Source organism: Protopterus annectens, chromosome 6.part0, assembly GCF_019279795.1.
Source record: "Protopterus annectens isolate FY-2018-M chromosome 6.part0, PAN1.0, whole genome shotgun sequence".
NCBI lineage: Eukaryota > Metazoa > Chordata > Ceratodontiformes > Protopteridae > Protopterus > Protopterus annectens.
In genome coordinates this window covers 1,550,921,795-1,550,938,082 of record NC_056737.1, presented here as the reverse complement: position 1 = coordinate 1,550,938,082, position 16,288 = coordinate 1,550,921,795, and the positions used below count along the sequence as shown (strand labels likewise).

Sequence of the window (16,288 nt, the reverse complement as noted above, 5' to 3'; positions counted from 1 at the left end):
AGAACTCTATGCTGAATCAGTTATAATTCATATCATAAGCAAGTGGTTAAGTAACAAGTATACTTCAAGCTGGAAAAAGTTACACATGAATATTCTACTATTTAATGCTGATGAAGCAATAAACAATGACATTTTTACTGAAAATAACAAATTTTTTTTAGTAGTAAAAGACTCGGTATATAAAGAAAATAAACATGAGAAGTTACTACATTGTGTTAGCTATATACTAAACAATTTTAGGAAAATTATAAACAGAAACTGCATAACAAGACATTTTTCTATATTAATGTTCCCAATAGCACACATGAAGAATTGACTAGACTCTTTTAATATGAATAAAATAATGGAAATGAAAGGCAATGGACTAAATTACTGGCATCAGTTCCTAAGTACAAATAATATTTATGACACTACAAGCCTGTTAGCAAGGTATAACACAAATCAAGATAATTGGTTAAATATTCAAATTTTCAGGGAACATCTAATAAAGGAATTTAAAATGAGCCAAGTGACTAATATTTTATTACAGCCTAAAATAATCTTTCTTTTAAGTGAATTAAATACATCACAATTTAACATGGGGTTCTCCTTATCTAAGATTTACAAGACATTAAGAGCTGACCTAAAACAGCCTGAAGACTCTTTATGGAGTTATATAGAAAGTATGAACAGATTTAATTTTTCTGAAAATGATAAATTATTAACACTTCGGTCAATTAATCATACAACATCCTCTCCATATTTGAAAATATTTACATGGAAGTTTTTACACAGGAGTTTCTTTACCCCACAGAGAATTGCTATAATGTCAAATAAAAATAGTCATAATTGTTGGAGATGTGATGACAGTCTCTGTGCTGGTTGGGTACACATGTTCCTTGAATGCAGAGTGAATGTCCCATTTTGGCAGAAATTTAGAGATTTTATGAAGGCATTGTGGACTGACAAGTGTATAATAACAGGTGCACTTTTGTTGTTTAATGCTCCAATGCCAGATTGTATACCAAAGTCACAAATGCATCTTCTCTGGTCTCTTTTGGCAACAGCAAGAAAAGTCATCACTTCAAACTGGAAAACCAAAATAATTGTATCTTTTGCTGAATTTACATTATTGGCCAAAACAGTAAGTACTAGAGATCTTTCAACTCTTGCTTAGAGAACGACAAGAATGACACATAGGAAGTTATCCTGGATGAAACTAAAAAAGTTATTAGATAAAATGTAATGATTTCAACAGAGTAGTCTAATGTTATGAGCATTTTTTGTATATAGTTTTAATATTTAGTGTTGTTTATGTATAATTATCTGCATGATGTAAGAAGTTCATGATTTATGAAAATTAATAAAAAGAAAGTTTAAAAAAAAAAGAAGTTTATTTGTTTAGTTTTGTGATTGCCTGTTTCTCTTCCACTATGTATTCCATCTCATTTGCCAATATTCTGATTTTCACCCTCAAACTATATCCCTCCAGAGTATTCTGTCTTATGGCACTTGCAAAGTTTAATGTCTCTTAAGTTGTACTTTCCTAAGCAGATAACACACTGGTGTAGAAATCTTCTGAAGTGAGCTAAATACAATCACGCCTGCTGGATATTTTCTGTGGCAATACTTAAATGTATGTTACCCCAAAACACATAATTATGATTCCTTCAGAATACAGCAAGGAACCTATGGAGATATCGTAAAATAAATTCAATAGTCAGAACTGCACCACTCAGTGGTATGAACTTAACAGAACAAGCTTATTTTAGTTTGAAATAAGATGGATGAAGGGTTGGTTGTGATGCTATTAATAGCAAGTTGACTTGGTGAAACTGTGAATGAAAAGAATTTCTCAAATGAACCAAGGCACTGACACAGTGATGTAAATTTTGTTGAAAGTACTTGCATGACCACTGACTCATGGGCTTTAAGACGGAAATGCAGGGGAGTTCTCTTCAAACTCTGTGCAAGTACTCTCATGCTGTTTAGAAATACCCATACACTTCACTCCACCAGACTCAAGACACAATACTGTATGGAACCCAGGTGCACTCACATTTGCTTATCTCAAAAGGGAATTGCACCTCCTCAAACTTTTCAAGGAAAAAAGATTGAGAATGTACTTTCTTTGTATTCGACCCCCCATACTCATATCCTAGCCCAACAATTCCTTTTGTCTTGTATCTTATGCAAATGCAGATATCTGCCTATGTGTGTGTGCATGTATATATATAAAATCATATTTGTATAAGAAATTATCCTTTTGTCTCACAAACATGTATTCCATATTTCTCTTATATTTAAATATTTTACTTATGTGTGTACCTTCAAGAAGCATGCAGAGTACCTGGAAACACTTGCAACAAGTGGGTCTTGAAAGTGTGCTGTCAAAGGTTCTGCTCTATTAATCACTGAACCTCTATTACAATGTTTTCAACAAGGCACTCTGTATTAAGGACTAAATCCAAAAGACTAAGCACCAAGCCACAGGTATTATTTGGAAATTCTGATCTAATGTTAGACAAAGTTATGATATGGTATATCCAAGTATTAGTATTAAATGATGTTAATACTCCTTTTCAAAGTAAGACCTGTAAAAAAGTTGCTGTAATAATTTCAAGTTTTTATTTGTTTCTTAATTAAATAAGTGAACTGGTCATCATAGATCTTTTTAAAACATGACCAGGATCACTATGGCAAGAGTAAATGGAATATACACAGACAGCTGTAGAGTATACAATCAACCAGATTATTTTGATGAGGTGGGAGTAAACCCAGCCAAAGTCCACACAAACAGTAACCAGAAATCAGAACTGAATCTGGGACCCTGGAACTATGAGGTAGAGACCGTAACCACTGAGTCACTACGATGTTTCCAGCAAGTAAAGAAGGACTCACGCCAAAATTGGAAGGATATCAAGTAGGACACACAGAGTTTGGAAGTCTTCACCATGGGAAGAAAACACTAGTCATTGTTCATTATCATCCTAACAAATCTGATGAGCTGGACTGGACAAAGGGACTTTTTCCATTAAGTAGAAATCCTTAGGTAATGCAAGCAAGGTAGGGCATAAGACATTTCCAAAGTCAACTCAAAATAGAATAAACCACCAACTGTCCCCCTAACATAGTAACACAGAGACTACTGAGCTGTAAGCACTTAACCATAGCAAAGCACTAGTTAAAAATCTTAAAAGAAGAAGAAAGGTCCAAAGGCAGAATTTTGTACAGAAAGTGTTGAGTATCCAGAATGAAATACAGACATTTCTAGTGACACTCCCAAATTAATTCTCATTAGCAAGAATACATTGTGCCCAGTACCTACAGGTCCCATACTGTAACTTTCTACCAACAAGGGCATTACAACCTGGGAGGGTGACAGGAGGAAGCTCCCATATTTAATATGACAGCTGAAGCTAAGGACTGCAGTAGAGTATACCCACGTAATTTCTTGTGGACAAGGAAAAGATGGGAATACAATCCTTTTACCTGTGACCACTGAGGTGCGCTCACCATACTTCCTTTGTTCAGGAAAAACTAAAATGGCACACAAACTCCTCTGACAAATGTCTGCTTACCATAGGAAGATAGGATGAAGAATACTGATCAGATGCAGAACAATGCCTATTAAGATCAATTCTAAAAATACGTCCTAAATAATAATGGGCAAGACGTGACTGTTGAGGTCCTTAGGCCATGGTCTAAAACTTCCTTATAAGATATGAAGGAAGAACATGGAGGGAGAAGAGACCTTGATGGTTAAAAGGCCTATACAAACAACTATCATCTCTTTTTCTTGCAAAAGGCCATAGCACTTTTAACCAGAGGATGTGGATTACACACAGTAAAAGTAGAATGGGTCGATCTCATCTTCAGGAGAGTAATCAATGATCTACAATGTGACTGCCAAAGAAAATTTTGTCTCTTAAAAAGATGCTTTCATAAACTGATAGATTTATTTATTTATTTTTTCATTGGTGTGAAATGTCATGTGCTTTTTTACAAATCTTAGTATAAAAAGGGTGGTCTTTGGTGAGAAATTTATTTTCTGATGAAGTTCATAGTGTAATAAATTGAATGAAAGCACTAATTGTTGAATCTGGCTCTTCCTTGTGTGGCTTTCCAGTGGATTTCTGCTTGTTATCTTGTTTTTTGACCTGTGAGACTCAAGCTCCACTGGGTAAACACCTACTGCTTTTCGTAGGTATCATACATGTGATGAGCAGAGCAGTCCCCCTCCTTCCAGGATGGCAGAACTAGCGGTGGCTGCTGACTCCCCTCCTCTCCAACTAGATCTTATAGACACTCAAGCAGCTATTCAAACTCAGGTCACCTGCAGTGTATTCAGGGCTTTACCCCTCTATGCCTTAGAACACGCCTACAGATGGCAGGATCTTGATCCCAGCAGTAAGTCCTGGGTTGATGCTTTCCTCTTCAACTTCACAGGGTCAAAAGACACAAAACAAGAGGATGGCATCTTACTAGGTGACATGGACCTAAGTGAAGGATTGAAACCAAAACAGACTATGAAGAAAAGCCAGACCTAGAATCCATAGGCATAATCTTCACACCACTAACCTTGGATCTGTTTGTTTCAGTTGTGGTGTCTTTTGCACAGCCTTTTGTCTGGTCTTTGTGCTGAGCTGACTGGCAGAACAGGCAATACATGTGATGATCTTTATTTGTTAATCTAGCAACAGCACTCATAGTGTCTATGCTTCTTCAACAATGAACACAGGTGCTTTCCTTTAAGATCTATTGAGACAAGACTGAAAATGTGACTGGCAAAAAGGGGCAGTTGACAGTTAGGTTATGCAAAAATGCCAGTGTGGAACAAAGGGATTCCATGTGTGCAGGACTGCAGTAAAATTAAACCACTGTTCAAAAGGGCACAAGACGGTTAACCTAAGAGTAAATAACACTGTATTGTGCCCCTCAAAGGGATATAACTTCATAATTTAGTAGCCAGGATCTATCACACTGGAGTAGTAAACAACATATGAGTGAACCACATTATCTAGTGGGACTCCACCATTTGCTCAGTAAAGGCTATTTTGCTTTACTTTCTTCCAGCTACTTTACTTTTTGGCAGAGAACAAGACAACCTTTTACTTTACCAGTGCACACACTTAAAAACATGTATTAATGAAACAGACTAGATAAAGACAGTATGAACAGTTTTGAGTAATGATATGAAACACTATTAAGATTTTAATACCCATTTATCAAGTCGTCTGCTGTGGTCTACAGTCTGACCGCTAACAATTTCTGATAGCCGACAGAAAAAATATCCTAGAAACTATGGCTACATCAAGGTAGAGGGTAACAGAGCTACAAATGAAAGTTAAAGTCAGTAGTATCGTAGGAAGTTACTAGGCTATTGGCCCTGAGGCCCCAAGAATTTAACCAAGTCAGCACTCTATGCCACTGTCCAGCAGGAACATAGGTGGAATCCCAGGGGTGTATTTTCTTTTCCCCTAAGCATTCCACTTATGTTGTGCTGCTGATGCCATAAGAAGGCAGAAATGTGCATGCCCACAGCTAGTGGGGATTGGCTTTATTTGTCCAAATTTGTTCATAAATAGATGTAAAAAAAGTATGAACAGCAAAGTAACTAGACACACATTCAAGTGCTAATAAATATCAATTAAAACTGAAGGAAGGCAAAAAATAAAATAGAACTTAACTTTTCTAAATAGAACAGCTAAATTGCTATTGGGTGTTTTTGGTTTAATAAAACTGTATAAACAAAGAAAATTATTTTGAAAGAATTGTCATTTATGCAACAGCTCTACAAACATATCTCTGAACAGCTTTTTAGAGCTTGACATGACTTTTGTTTGCATCAAACACCGTTATACAACTGCTTAGAAACAATTTAAAATAAGCAGATTACCTGTTTCAGCAGCATTTTAATCCGTTACAAAACTTGTAAAAAAAGGCAAGATGGAGCTCACCTCTGCTGTGCTTTACATGTTTATGCAAATATGTGAACACATATAGTTCTGCTACAGGGCTCATAATGTAAAAGGCAAAAGGTTACAGAGCAGAGAACTATGGCAAGGCAGTATCACTGCATGAAGCCTCCAGCATTGCCACTGAAAAAGTTTTCTCACAAATTTTACAGAAAACATTACTTAATGGCTCACCTTACAGTTAGCAATACAATCAATGTCCTCTATGCATATTTCTCACTATGTCTCTAGAGCTCCGAAGCAGTCAAAATCTGACTGCTGCATATTCACTTATTTTAGTAGATACCTGGGGATCAAATAAAGGTCTAAAGGTAGCAAAGCCCAAAGCTGTGAACCTGTAAGAGCCTTCTTTAATTCTCTGTTTTTTCTACACCAGCTGCGAAGTCCCTGATACGGATTTGATGTGTTTTATTACCTGCTACAGCAACTTTTTATTTAAAGTTACTCAGCAGCTTCTGGAATTTCCTTGTCATCTATAATAAGAGTATGAATTATTCCTTCTCTTCTTTTTCCACTACTGACTGCTTTAATGCAACAGTCATGTTCTCCAATAGTAAAATGAGTTTCAGTGCCATCTTCTACAAATTCTCCCTGTAACATGAACACAAAAAGGAAGAAAAGATTACTTAACAAATATACAAGTTATTTCATGGATTTTCTCAGTATGTTTATCATACTATATCAATGTTAATTTGGTGAAGCTCCATGCAGATGAAATTATATTAGACATGACAAGACACTAGCTGTCCATACTTTAGCCTAATGAATCTTCTATTCAAAATTTGTATGTGTTGGATCCTAAAGTATAAACTAGAAGGGTCTTATATTCTTTTTGCCCTAAGAAATTGCTTGAACACAAAGGATGAAAACAATGGTGTGGGTCAACATAGTGAGCTGAAATTTGCTGCAGCAGCATGAATCTTAGAGAAAGAGAAAAACAGTTGTCCAGTAACTCAGTAAGATATTGAAGAGCCACACTCAAATTAATTCAGTAATCTCCTTGCTCCAAAACATATAATGGTAAGAAAAAAGTTATAGCCAGAACAAAAATGATTGGTCCTTGCCAGCTGGCTTCCTCTAACTCTGCTAACTGAAGAGCACAAAAAATAAGACAGCTTTGTAGAAAGCATATTAGTCAATCAGTTTCTTACAAATCCACACCTTCCTCTGCTCTAACCAAAGAGGAAAAAAACAGAATTCAGCTTTGTAGAAAGACAGCTGGTACTTGCCTGTTGGCTTCCTACAGATACATGCCTCCTTTGGCAAGAAGAGCAAAAAAAAAAATTGGTAGAGCAAAAATGCAGGAACTCTTGATCATGACCCCTAACACTTTGGGCCCAGGGGAGCTGCCCTCTTCACCCCAACCCTTGCTATACTACTGATGTGGCCAGAGATATTATACAAGCACTGTCTGACATTTATGACTCACAGCTAGAGCTGGAGGAATATACAGACTTCCTATATCAATGCATACGAAAGGTATGTGTAGCTCCAACTACTGGGACCTTTCAGAGACAAACGCGATACATACATTGGGTTTATTACAATTATCAGCCTGCAGAACAGTAAAAAAGTTTCTAAATAATCTTCGCCATGTGGATGTGAATGTATTTCCCTAAAATTAGCAGAGGAGTAAGCAGATCCCAACAGTGACTTTAACGACCTTGCCCACCTCCCTGCCATAATGGGAGCAACAGACTGTACATGTTTTGCCACCTGTAATACATGCTCCATCTGGTGGCAGTGGATGTAGTAAATCCATAGGTAAGACCATCATTCCTTCAACTGCCAAGTAGTGAACAACACACAGAAATGGATTACCAATGTCTCTGCACAGCATCCTGGCATTGCCAGTGATTCCCACATCTGGCATACAAGTAATTTATTTCACTGATTTCTGCACAACTTCCACACAACCACCGAGTAGGTTAGTGCAGCCACATTAGTAATCCCACATATCTACCACAGACAGTATGTACCAGTACCTCACTCACTTCTGTGCTTCAAGTGAGGCAGGATTACCCCTGGAGCTTTATTTGATGATGCTTGTAAGGAACCGCCAAAGTGTTAATACAACACTGCCCATGAGCATACTAAAAACACTGAAGAGTGTGTGTTCAGCCAGCTGAAATCCCAATGCTGTTGCTTGGGCATGTCTGGGAAACCCCTCCATTAGGCCCTTGGCACAGTCTGCAAGCTCCTTGTAGCTACACAACATGTTTACCAGGAAGCAGGCTTCCCAGCTCTCAGTCCTGGGAGCCTGTAGATGTGCAACATCAGGCCCTGTTTCTGCCACCACATTAGCATTCTATGGCAGCAACAACATGGATGCCAAGTTCCAGTAACCAGCAATTGTTCCAACCACCCCAATAGTGCTGTGCACAATACATTGCAGCATAAGTGAAGCAGTAATGTATAGCCCACTGCTATGGTCCCAGTATGGTGACACAGACAAAATGCTGCACACAATGTTATTTTAAGGCTATTCTGAGCACTGAAAGGTTGAGTCACTATGTGCTTCACAGATCTCCACTTACACGAAACAGGAGGGAGTGTGGTTTGAGTCACAGCTGTCGTCATTTACATAGCTACCTAGATACACAATTACAAGCTGCTGTTACACACAATCTGGTGGGAATTTACAGGTCAAAAGAGCCAGATCTGTGTCATAATTTCATCTCTGGAGTAAGTGATGCAGCCAGTACATGATCATGCTGTGGGGCTATTGTGATGGCTGGATATGGCATGACTAGAGACCCCATCAATATTGATGTGGGGGTAATGGTGTAACAGGACTAGTATGGAGCCCACTACCAATGGGTCCTGACCTTGGAGGATCTGTGTTGTGGTTAGACATGACATAGGGTGATGGAGTATGATACCCTTACTGTCACCAATGCAGGCTTTGTTCCCTGTGATGGCCTCCCTATTGGCAGCATGCCCTCTGGCCATGGTGTACATTGCGAGAGAGGGCAGTACTGGTGGCACTTTCTATCTTCCACATAGAGATGGACATGGCTGCAACTTATGCTATCACGTGCTTTACGAAACCTATCATGGCACTGTTCCTGGGCTCCAATGCCTTCTGGACAATGCCTTCTGGAGACATTATGGAAGCCATACAGCACATCAAAAATCTCCATGTCAGTCAGCATGGGTAGCAACAGACTCTGCCTAGACTATAGCCTTTCACATATGTTGACTGATCCTAAGAGCTACCAGCACTACTATCATGGGTCAGCTATGACACAACATGGTGCCAGGAACCATGGACAGACCACTATATGATGGAGTTACCCATGTTAGATACAATATACTCATCTGGTGCTACAGCCTCAGGGAGAGCAGTGGTAGCATTCTCAGGCAGATGGGCGTGTCCCTTTGACAGTGATGGCATGTGCTCATGCTGTGCTACCCCTAAGTTATGTATGAGAAATCACAGTTTCCCCCTTGGCAATAGGTGTGGAAAAACCCAGGAGCAAGTCAGACAATCATATGACACATGGTTCGGAAAGACACGTAGTCACAAGATCACATACAAGAGTGGCCAACATGCAACTCAAGTAGACTTCCTCCTAGTAAGGAAAGGGCACTGGGGTAAAATAAGTGATTGCAAAGTCACCCCATTGAAACAGTTAGCCCACAGTATAAACCACTGGTTGCTACAATCAACTGCAAGCAGTGGTCAGAGAAGGCTCTAAGGTCAACAGAGACCAGGCTGAACACCTGAAAGTTGACTGGAGAGAAAGTACAACAATTCATGGAATTACTCTGGGCTCTAGCACCTCAAGAAGAATAGGAAATATAGAGAGTTGAAGAAGAATAGCATGCCTCAAAACAGCATGTGTGAAGTCCATAGAACAGATATGTAGTAGAGCCAGGTATGGAAATAAGGTACATATGGAAAACTGATGGTGGAATGTAGAAGCCCAAAAAGTCATCAAAAAATAAGGAATGCAGGAAAAAGTGTGATGTGGAAAAGATGGACCAGGCTAGGAAGGAATACTGGTTGGCTAACAAAGAAACTAAAAAAGGAGTCGCAACAGCAAAGGACAAGGCATCACAGACACTCAACCAGCTTCTGGAAAGTAACTCAGTAGGTGACCATAAGAAACTGTATCAGGTTGCAAGGCAAACACAGAAAGATAAATAAGATAGTCAGACACCCTTTATAAGGGATGCCAGCAATAACCTGCAAACAAGTTCACTGGATATCAAAGGCTGATACAAGGAGTACTTTCAGTAGCTTCTGAATGAAGAAAATCCCACAGAAGTGGTACTGCTCCAGACACAGCCTATGATGAAAGAAGAGGAGGAGTAGCCCACCACAGAAGTAAGAACAGCACTAAGGAAACTGAAGTCAAGGAAAGCAGCAGACTCAGATGAGGTCACAGCAGATATCATAAAGATATTGGGTGAGTTGGGGAGAAATGGCTCCTGATGGTATTCATAGCAGTATGGAGAGAAAGGCATATCCCAGATGACTGGAGAATAAGCATACTAGTGCCAGTGTTCAAGAACAAAGGGGACGGACTTCTAAAATGGCTGCACATTGGGTAAAAGCTTAATTCTAGCTCTCCCAATGTGAAAACAGAGACTCGTCACAGAAGGCCAGTAGACTTGTGTTTATGGGCAAATTTCAGTAACTGGCTAGTAAGTGTACTGCCAGATGCCAGAAAAAAATGAAATACAGAGAACCTGGAAAAAATCAGCGGCAAAAACTGAGGAAGAAACACCGACTGGGCAAAGTTCTGCAGCTGTTCAGCAAAAAGCAATGCTATCTCCAGACATGAATTCCAGTAACCTACAGGAAGATGTAAGACAATGGCACACAGACCTGGATAAAATAAACAAAACACTAATGGAGTACATCAACACAAACAACAAAAGCTTGGAAAAAATGGAAGAAGCTTTAAACAGATATTGAGATGAGGTGATAAACCTGCAAAACCCAGAGGTCAAAATAAAGAAAAGGCTGGGTAAATACAAGACTGTCAGGAAGAAATGTTTCAAAAATAATAGAATTAGAGGATAGAACATGAAGGGAATACTTGAAATTTTCAGCTCTACCAGAGAATTTGGAAGGAACAGACTGCATTAATTTTATGAAAGCAGAAATAAGCAACTGGACTGGTATTCCACAGTAGGAGTTGTTAGTTGAAAGGGCACACTGTGTATGTGTTCCAAACCTGGCTATGAGAAAGCAACCTAGACCTTTAATAGTAAAGATGCAATCCTACCAGCAAAAGGAGTTGATTCTGACAAAACTGTGGCAGAAGGACAAAGTACTAAAAGTGGGAGACAGCAGAGTGTTTGTTGAGAATGATTAGTCATTGCACACCAGGCAGAAGAGGAACAAATGTGTTCCACTGTTCAGGGAATGCCAAAATGCAGGTGTGAGATTCAATCTGCTGTACCCAGCTGCCTTCAAGGTATTCCTCCCTTGAGGGACAAAATCATTTTTGATGAAGTACATGCTAAGAAGGAAATATAAAAGTTTGTCCTACAAAAACTAAGCTGTGAAACAGAAGGAGACTCTGCTTCTTGTTCTTCTGGTAATAAAGACAATAAACAGAGTGTACCTGTGAAACCTTATCCTATGTTTCAATGGAAAATGGAGAGAAGGAAGGGAGCATGAGCGCTGACTAGAAGAATCAAGAGTACATTGGAAATGAAGCAGAGACAGGATTTGGAGATGAAGATGAACAGGAATAAAGCCAGTAACAATGTGGGTTTGCCATGCAATAATTATATTTGTAAACTATGACAGGAGAAAATCTGGAAATATTGCACTTTTTCAGAATTTGTGGGACTTGTGGGGGACTCCAAAGCATATTCCCTACTTCATGTCATTAATGTTTGGAAAAGTGCTTTGGGGAGGGGAACAGAATAGAAAAAGTTAACTGTAGGTAAAGATTTTTTCATTTCTTAAATAGTGCTATTTTTGTGGTGTGTGTGTTTTTTTACATGCTATAAAGTAAAAGTTTCTCAGTTATTTTTAAGTGCAATAGGGACTGTAAACTTTTTCTTTCTCCCTTCTCTCTTTCTTCTTGTTCAGTTTTAAGAAATGTAGGCACTGCAATGTAAAAGAAAAAGCCGGGTTACAAAAGCATGACAAGAGAAAAAGATAATGTTTTTTTCTCACGCTTGCATGGGGGGGTGACTGGATTAAGGACCTTAGATTGATTTGCTAACAAGTTTTAAGACAGAGCAAGTACATGAAAGAGTATTGAATATTATGAGGCTTTTTCTACCAAATATGTTTGCTTAGTAACAATTCTGCAGCTGGTCTTCATGTTTTCATGTAAACAATCTGATAAAGAGAAACTCGGTACAGTCTGGTGGAGGGTGATTGGCTGAGAAAAAAAAAAGAGAGAAATAGGCTGGGACATAATGTTCTCTGAAAGCATTTATGGGTTTTCCCAGCTGGGAGAGCTATAAAGTTAAGACAAACCCAATTAGCACTTAGTAGAAGCACAGGATACCCATGGGTTTTAGCATGTATAACCTATCTCTTAAGTTAACTCAAGTCTGTCAGTTAGAGACTTTTGTTCCTAGTATGAGGATAAAACTTCAGTATTTGAAGATGTATATATTTTTTTCTGTTCATATTAGGTTAATAGGTTTTATGGGGTATTGGGCTGAGGTTTTTTTTGTTTGAGGGCTTTCAATAAAACAAAAGTTTTGTAAGATGTGACATAGGCTCAAATGGATAGGACAAGAAACAGCTGTATAAAAGTTCAGCCTGCCAAATGGTGTATGCATGTAACACAAAAGCTGGAATCAGAAATTTTACAAAAAGATGTTGTACATAAAAGGTGGGAATAATACATTTTAATGTAATGATGCTTTCTGTAATGTCTTTAAATATCAATGGTCTCACAGATAAATACAAAAAGAAAGTGCAGTGAACCATATTAAAAATTAGAGTGCAAATAGCTATGTTACAGGAGGCACAGTTGGAAAGAGCTGAACATAAAATTTAATTTAAAAAAAAAAGGTTTTCAGCATGGTTATTCAGTGGAATACCCGGGACAAAAGAAAAAGAGTACTTATATTAATTGCAACAGGAGATAAAATAGTGATAGAAGAGGATAAAAAAAGAGTAGTCTCTCCTTTGATAATCACATCGACACAGTAGCCAGGATATCCTTCTATATGGCACACCTCACCACAAAAGGGGTCTCATCCAGGAAAAAAGAGGTCATTGTTCCCCTCTACTTGGCACTCATTAGACTCTATACAATGCCCCTTTTGGACTGTACCTCACAAGACATCTTCAGCAGCTGGAAAGGCCACAGAAGTACTTCACAAAGAGGATTACTGGCCTCAAACAGATGCCCTACACTGACCGTCTCAAAAAACTCCAGCTTTACTCTGTAGCATATTGCCTACTCCGAGGAGATCTCTGCCTAATATATAAAGCTATGTTAAACCCAGAGCTGTTGGACATGCTACACCTAAAGAAATCCCAATCCCTCTGAGCTACATGCTCTAGGGACCTAAACCTTGTCACCACAATAAACAGGACATGCTGGAGGGATAGATTCCGGTCCCAGAGACTTCCTATACTCTGGAACAAGCTACCCATCTATGTCAAGCAAAGTTCCTCATTAGCACTCTTCAAGAAAAATCTTGATTAATGGATGGGAAATAGGAAATACACCCCAGGGATCACATCTGTGGCTCTGCTTGACAGGGGCACAGGAAATTAACTTTCTTGGGTGGCATAAGCCAGGGAACCTTGTTGGCTAGGCTTACTTAGGCCCATTGAGCCGATAGCCTAGCATCTACCTATGAACCTATAATAATGGTAGCTATGTAGTGCTAAGGATTTACTGGCAAGGGAGGAAGATTACACTGGCATGTATTTATATTCCACCTAAAACCGCTATAATGGAGCTTAAGAAAATTCTGGGAGAAATAATCAGTTTTCAGCAAGGAATATTACTTATAGGTGGGGACTAGAATGTGATTTGCAGCAGTAAAGATGTGTCTGGGGGCCCCAAAAGAAAGTATAACGGAGGGTAGATTTTTGAAGAAATTTATGAACATATTTGTCACGGAAGATGTGAATTCAGTAATAGGAGTGTGGCATGAATTTACATATTATTCCCCAATATATAGAAATTGGGCTAGGCTAGACAGAATTTACATTTCACAAGAGCACGTACATTTAATTGAATGTCTTAATACTCACTCATAAGTATTTCAGATCATGCACCAATAGTAACTAATAAAATAAAAACACAGGTTAAAGAAATAAAAATGAGACACTGGTGCTTTCCCCCCTATCTGTTGAAAGAGAGAAATTTAAGGAATGGGTAGTAGAGATTATGCAGGAGCTATTAGAGAGCATAGAAATTTATTCTGAAAATATGGAGTGGAATAAAATTAAGGTGGAGTTTCAAAATAGGGTGGAAATAAAAGAAAGGGAGCTATGGTTAAGAAGCAACAAGAATTATTTAGAGGGACTGACAAATGTCAAAGTAATGCAGAATAGGGGGAATCTCACAGAAGAAGAGGAGGATCAACTGCAGAATGTGAAGCAGAAAATAAGGGATTACCTCGATAATATGCACAAGTTTAGAAAGACTGCTGATAAGCAAATGTTTTTTGATAACACCACCAGACACGAAAACTTTTAGCATGATGACTCTGGCAAAAGAACGTAGAAAGGGCCGTCACCAAGCTTAGGGAGCCTATAACAAAGGAAACTAACAAGAGAGATCCTGTAGAGATTTTACAAATATGTTGGAAATTCTATGAAAGTCTGTATAAAGCAGAGAAATATGGAAATCAAGAAAAGATACAAATGGAAATATTTATGGAATAATTAAATATGCCAAAATTAGAGGTAGATAAAGCTCAATTACTAACAGGATAGGAGGAGATGAGACAAAAATGGTGATGTATAACCAATCTACAGGAAAGTCCCCGGAATACAGGGTATTCCTGTGGAAGTTTGCAAGCCAGGAAGGAAAAACTGATAAAGATCTGGAAATTTATGTTTAACAGTATTTTAAGAGGAGGAGAAGTACCAGCATCCTAGAAGAAAGCAGTGGTAGCTGTAATACCCAAAGAGGGTAACGATCCATCAGACCCAGCTTCATACAGGCCCATTTCAATACTAAACCATGACTATAAAGTGTTCATGTCTATAATGGCTAAAAGAATGACAAACGTAATGTGTAAATTGATGGATATGGATCAATGTGGTTTTGTGAAGGGGAGGCAAACATTTGACAACATTAACAGAACATTGATGATCCAGAGGGAAGCAGAATGCAATAAAATACCATAGTTGTTGTGGGTCTTGATGCAGAGAAAGCATTTGACAGAGTAAGCTGGCACTTTATGAGCAGGGCAATGGAAGTATTTTCATTTCCTGAAAAATAAGGTTGATTAGGAGGCTATATGAGGGAATCAGAGGCAAAAATTAAAGTGTGTGGGGTTCTTTCTAATAATTTCTGCTTGAGTGGAGGAATCAGGCAGGGGTGTCAAATATCCCCTTTGTTATTTGCAGTATATTTAGAACCACTGGCAAAGAAAATAACGGACTCAGAAATTCAAGGATATAATTGGTATGGTAGTCAAGAAATGCTGGCTCTATTTGCAGATGATATTATTTTATACCCGACAAAACCAGAAAAAGACATTACAGTGTTGTGGAACATTTTCAGACAGTTTCAAATCTTTTCAGGATATAAAATTAATAAAGCTAAAACAAAGGCAACAGCAGTAAATTATATACCCACACATGGACTGGTTCAGCAATATCCTTATTAATGAGGACATGATAAAATGAAGTACTAAGGAGTATGGATTAAAATGATTCTGGTGTGGCAGCTAAGGATATGCGAGAAGAGACTAAACAAAAGATAATACAAAAACTGAGAAAATGGATGCTTTGTTATATGGATATGGATAGTAACATACAAGCAGTCAAATTGTTTTTAGTCTCTTTAGTCTTATACACAGGTCAGGCATATGTTTATCAATCAGAGGAAAAGTTGTGGATAGCAATTAATAAAGAGCTGAAAGACCTTATCTCTGAGGGGAAGATGGCAAGTGTCAAGTGGGGTAAGCTGATTCTTCCAGTAGAACAGGGCAGGTTGGGATTACCCAATTTGAAGGGGTATTTCAAAGCTACACATTTAAGGCTCCTATACATATCACAAGCAGAAAACTATAATTCAAAGTGGAAAGGGATGATGTTGAAACCTGGGAGGACGCACAAGAAACAAGGAGAGACTGGGAATTTGAATGCAGGCCTTTAAGGAGAATAAAAATAAGTTATGTACTCACCATAACATTCCATGTGTGTTGTC

The 16,288-nt window shown here is 38.3% G+C and overlaps 1 protein-coding gene across 1 annotated transcript in view; it reads right to left on the bottom strand.

Moving 5' to 3' along the window:
* Positions 1-500: 500 nt before the first annotated feature.
* FAIM (Fas apoptotic inhibitory molecule) overlaps positions 501-16,288 on the bottom strand; it is a 472,349-nt gene continuing 456,561 nt past the window's right edge. Inside the window, exon 5 of the mRNA XM_044075005.1 lies at positions 501-6,548. Coding sequence (XP_043930940.1) covers positions 6,399-6,548 — 150 coding nt within the window. The 3' untranslated portion in view covers positions 501-6,398. The remainder of the gene's footprint in view (positions 6,549-16,288) is intronic.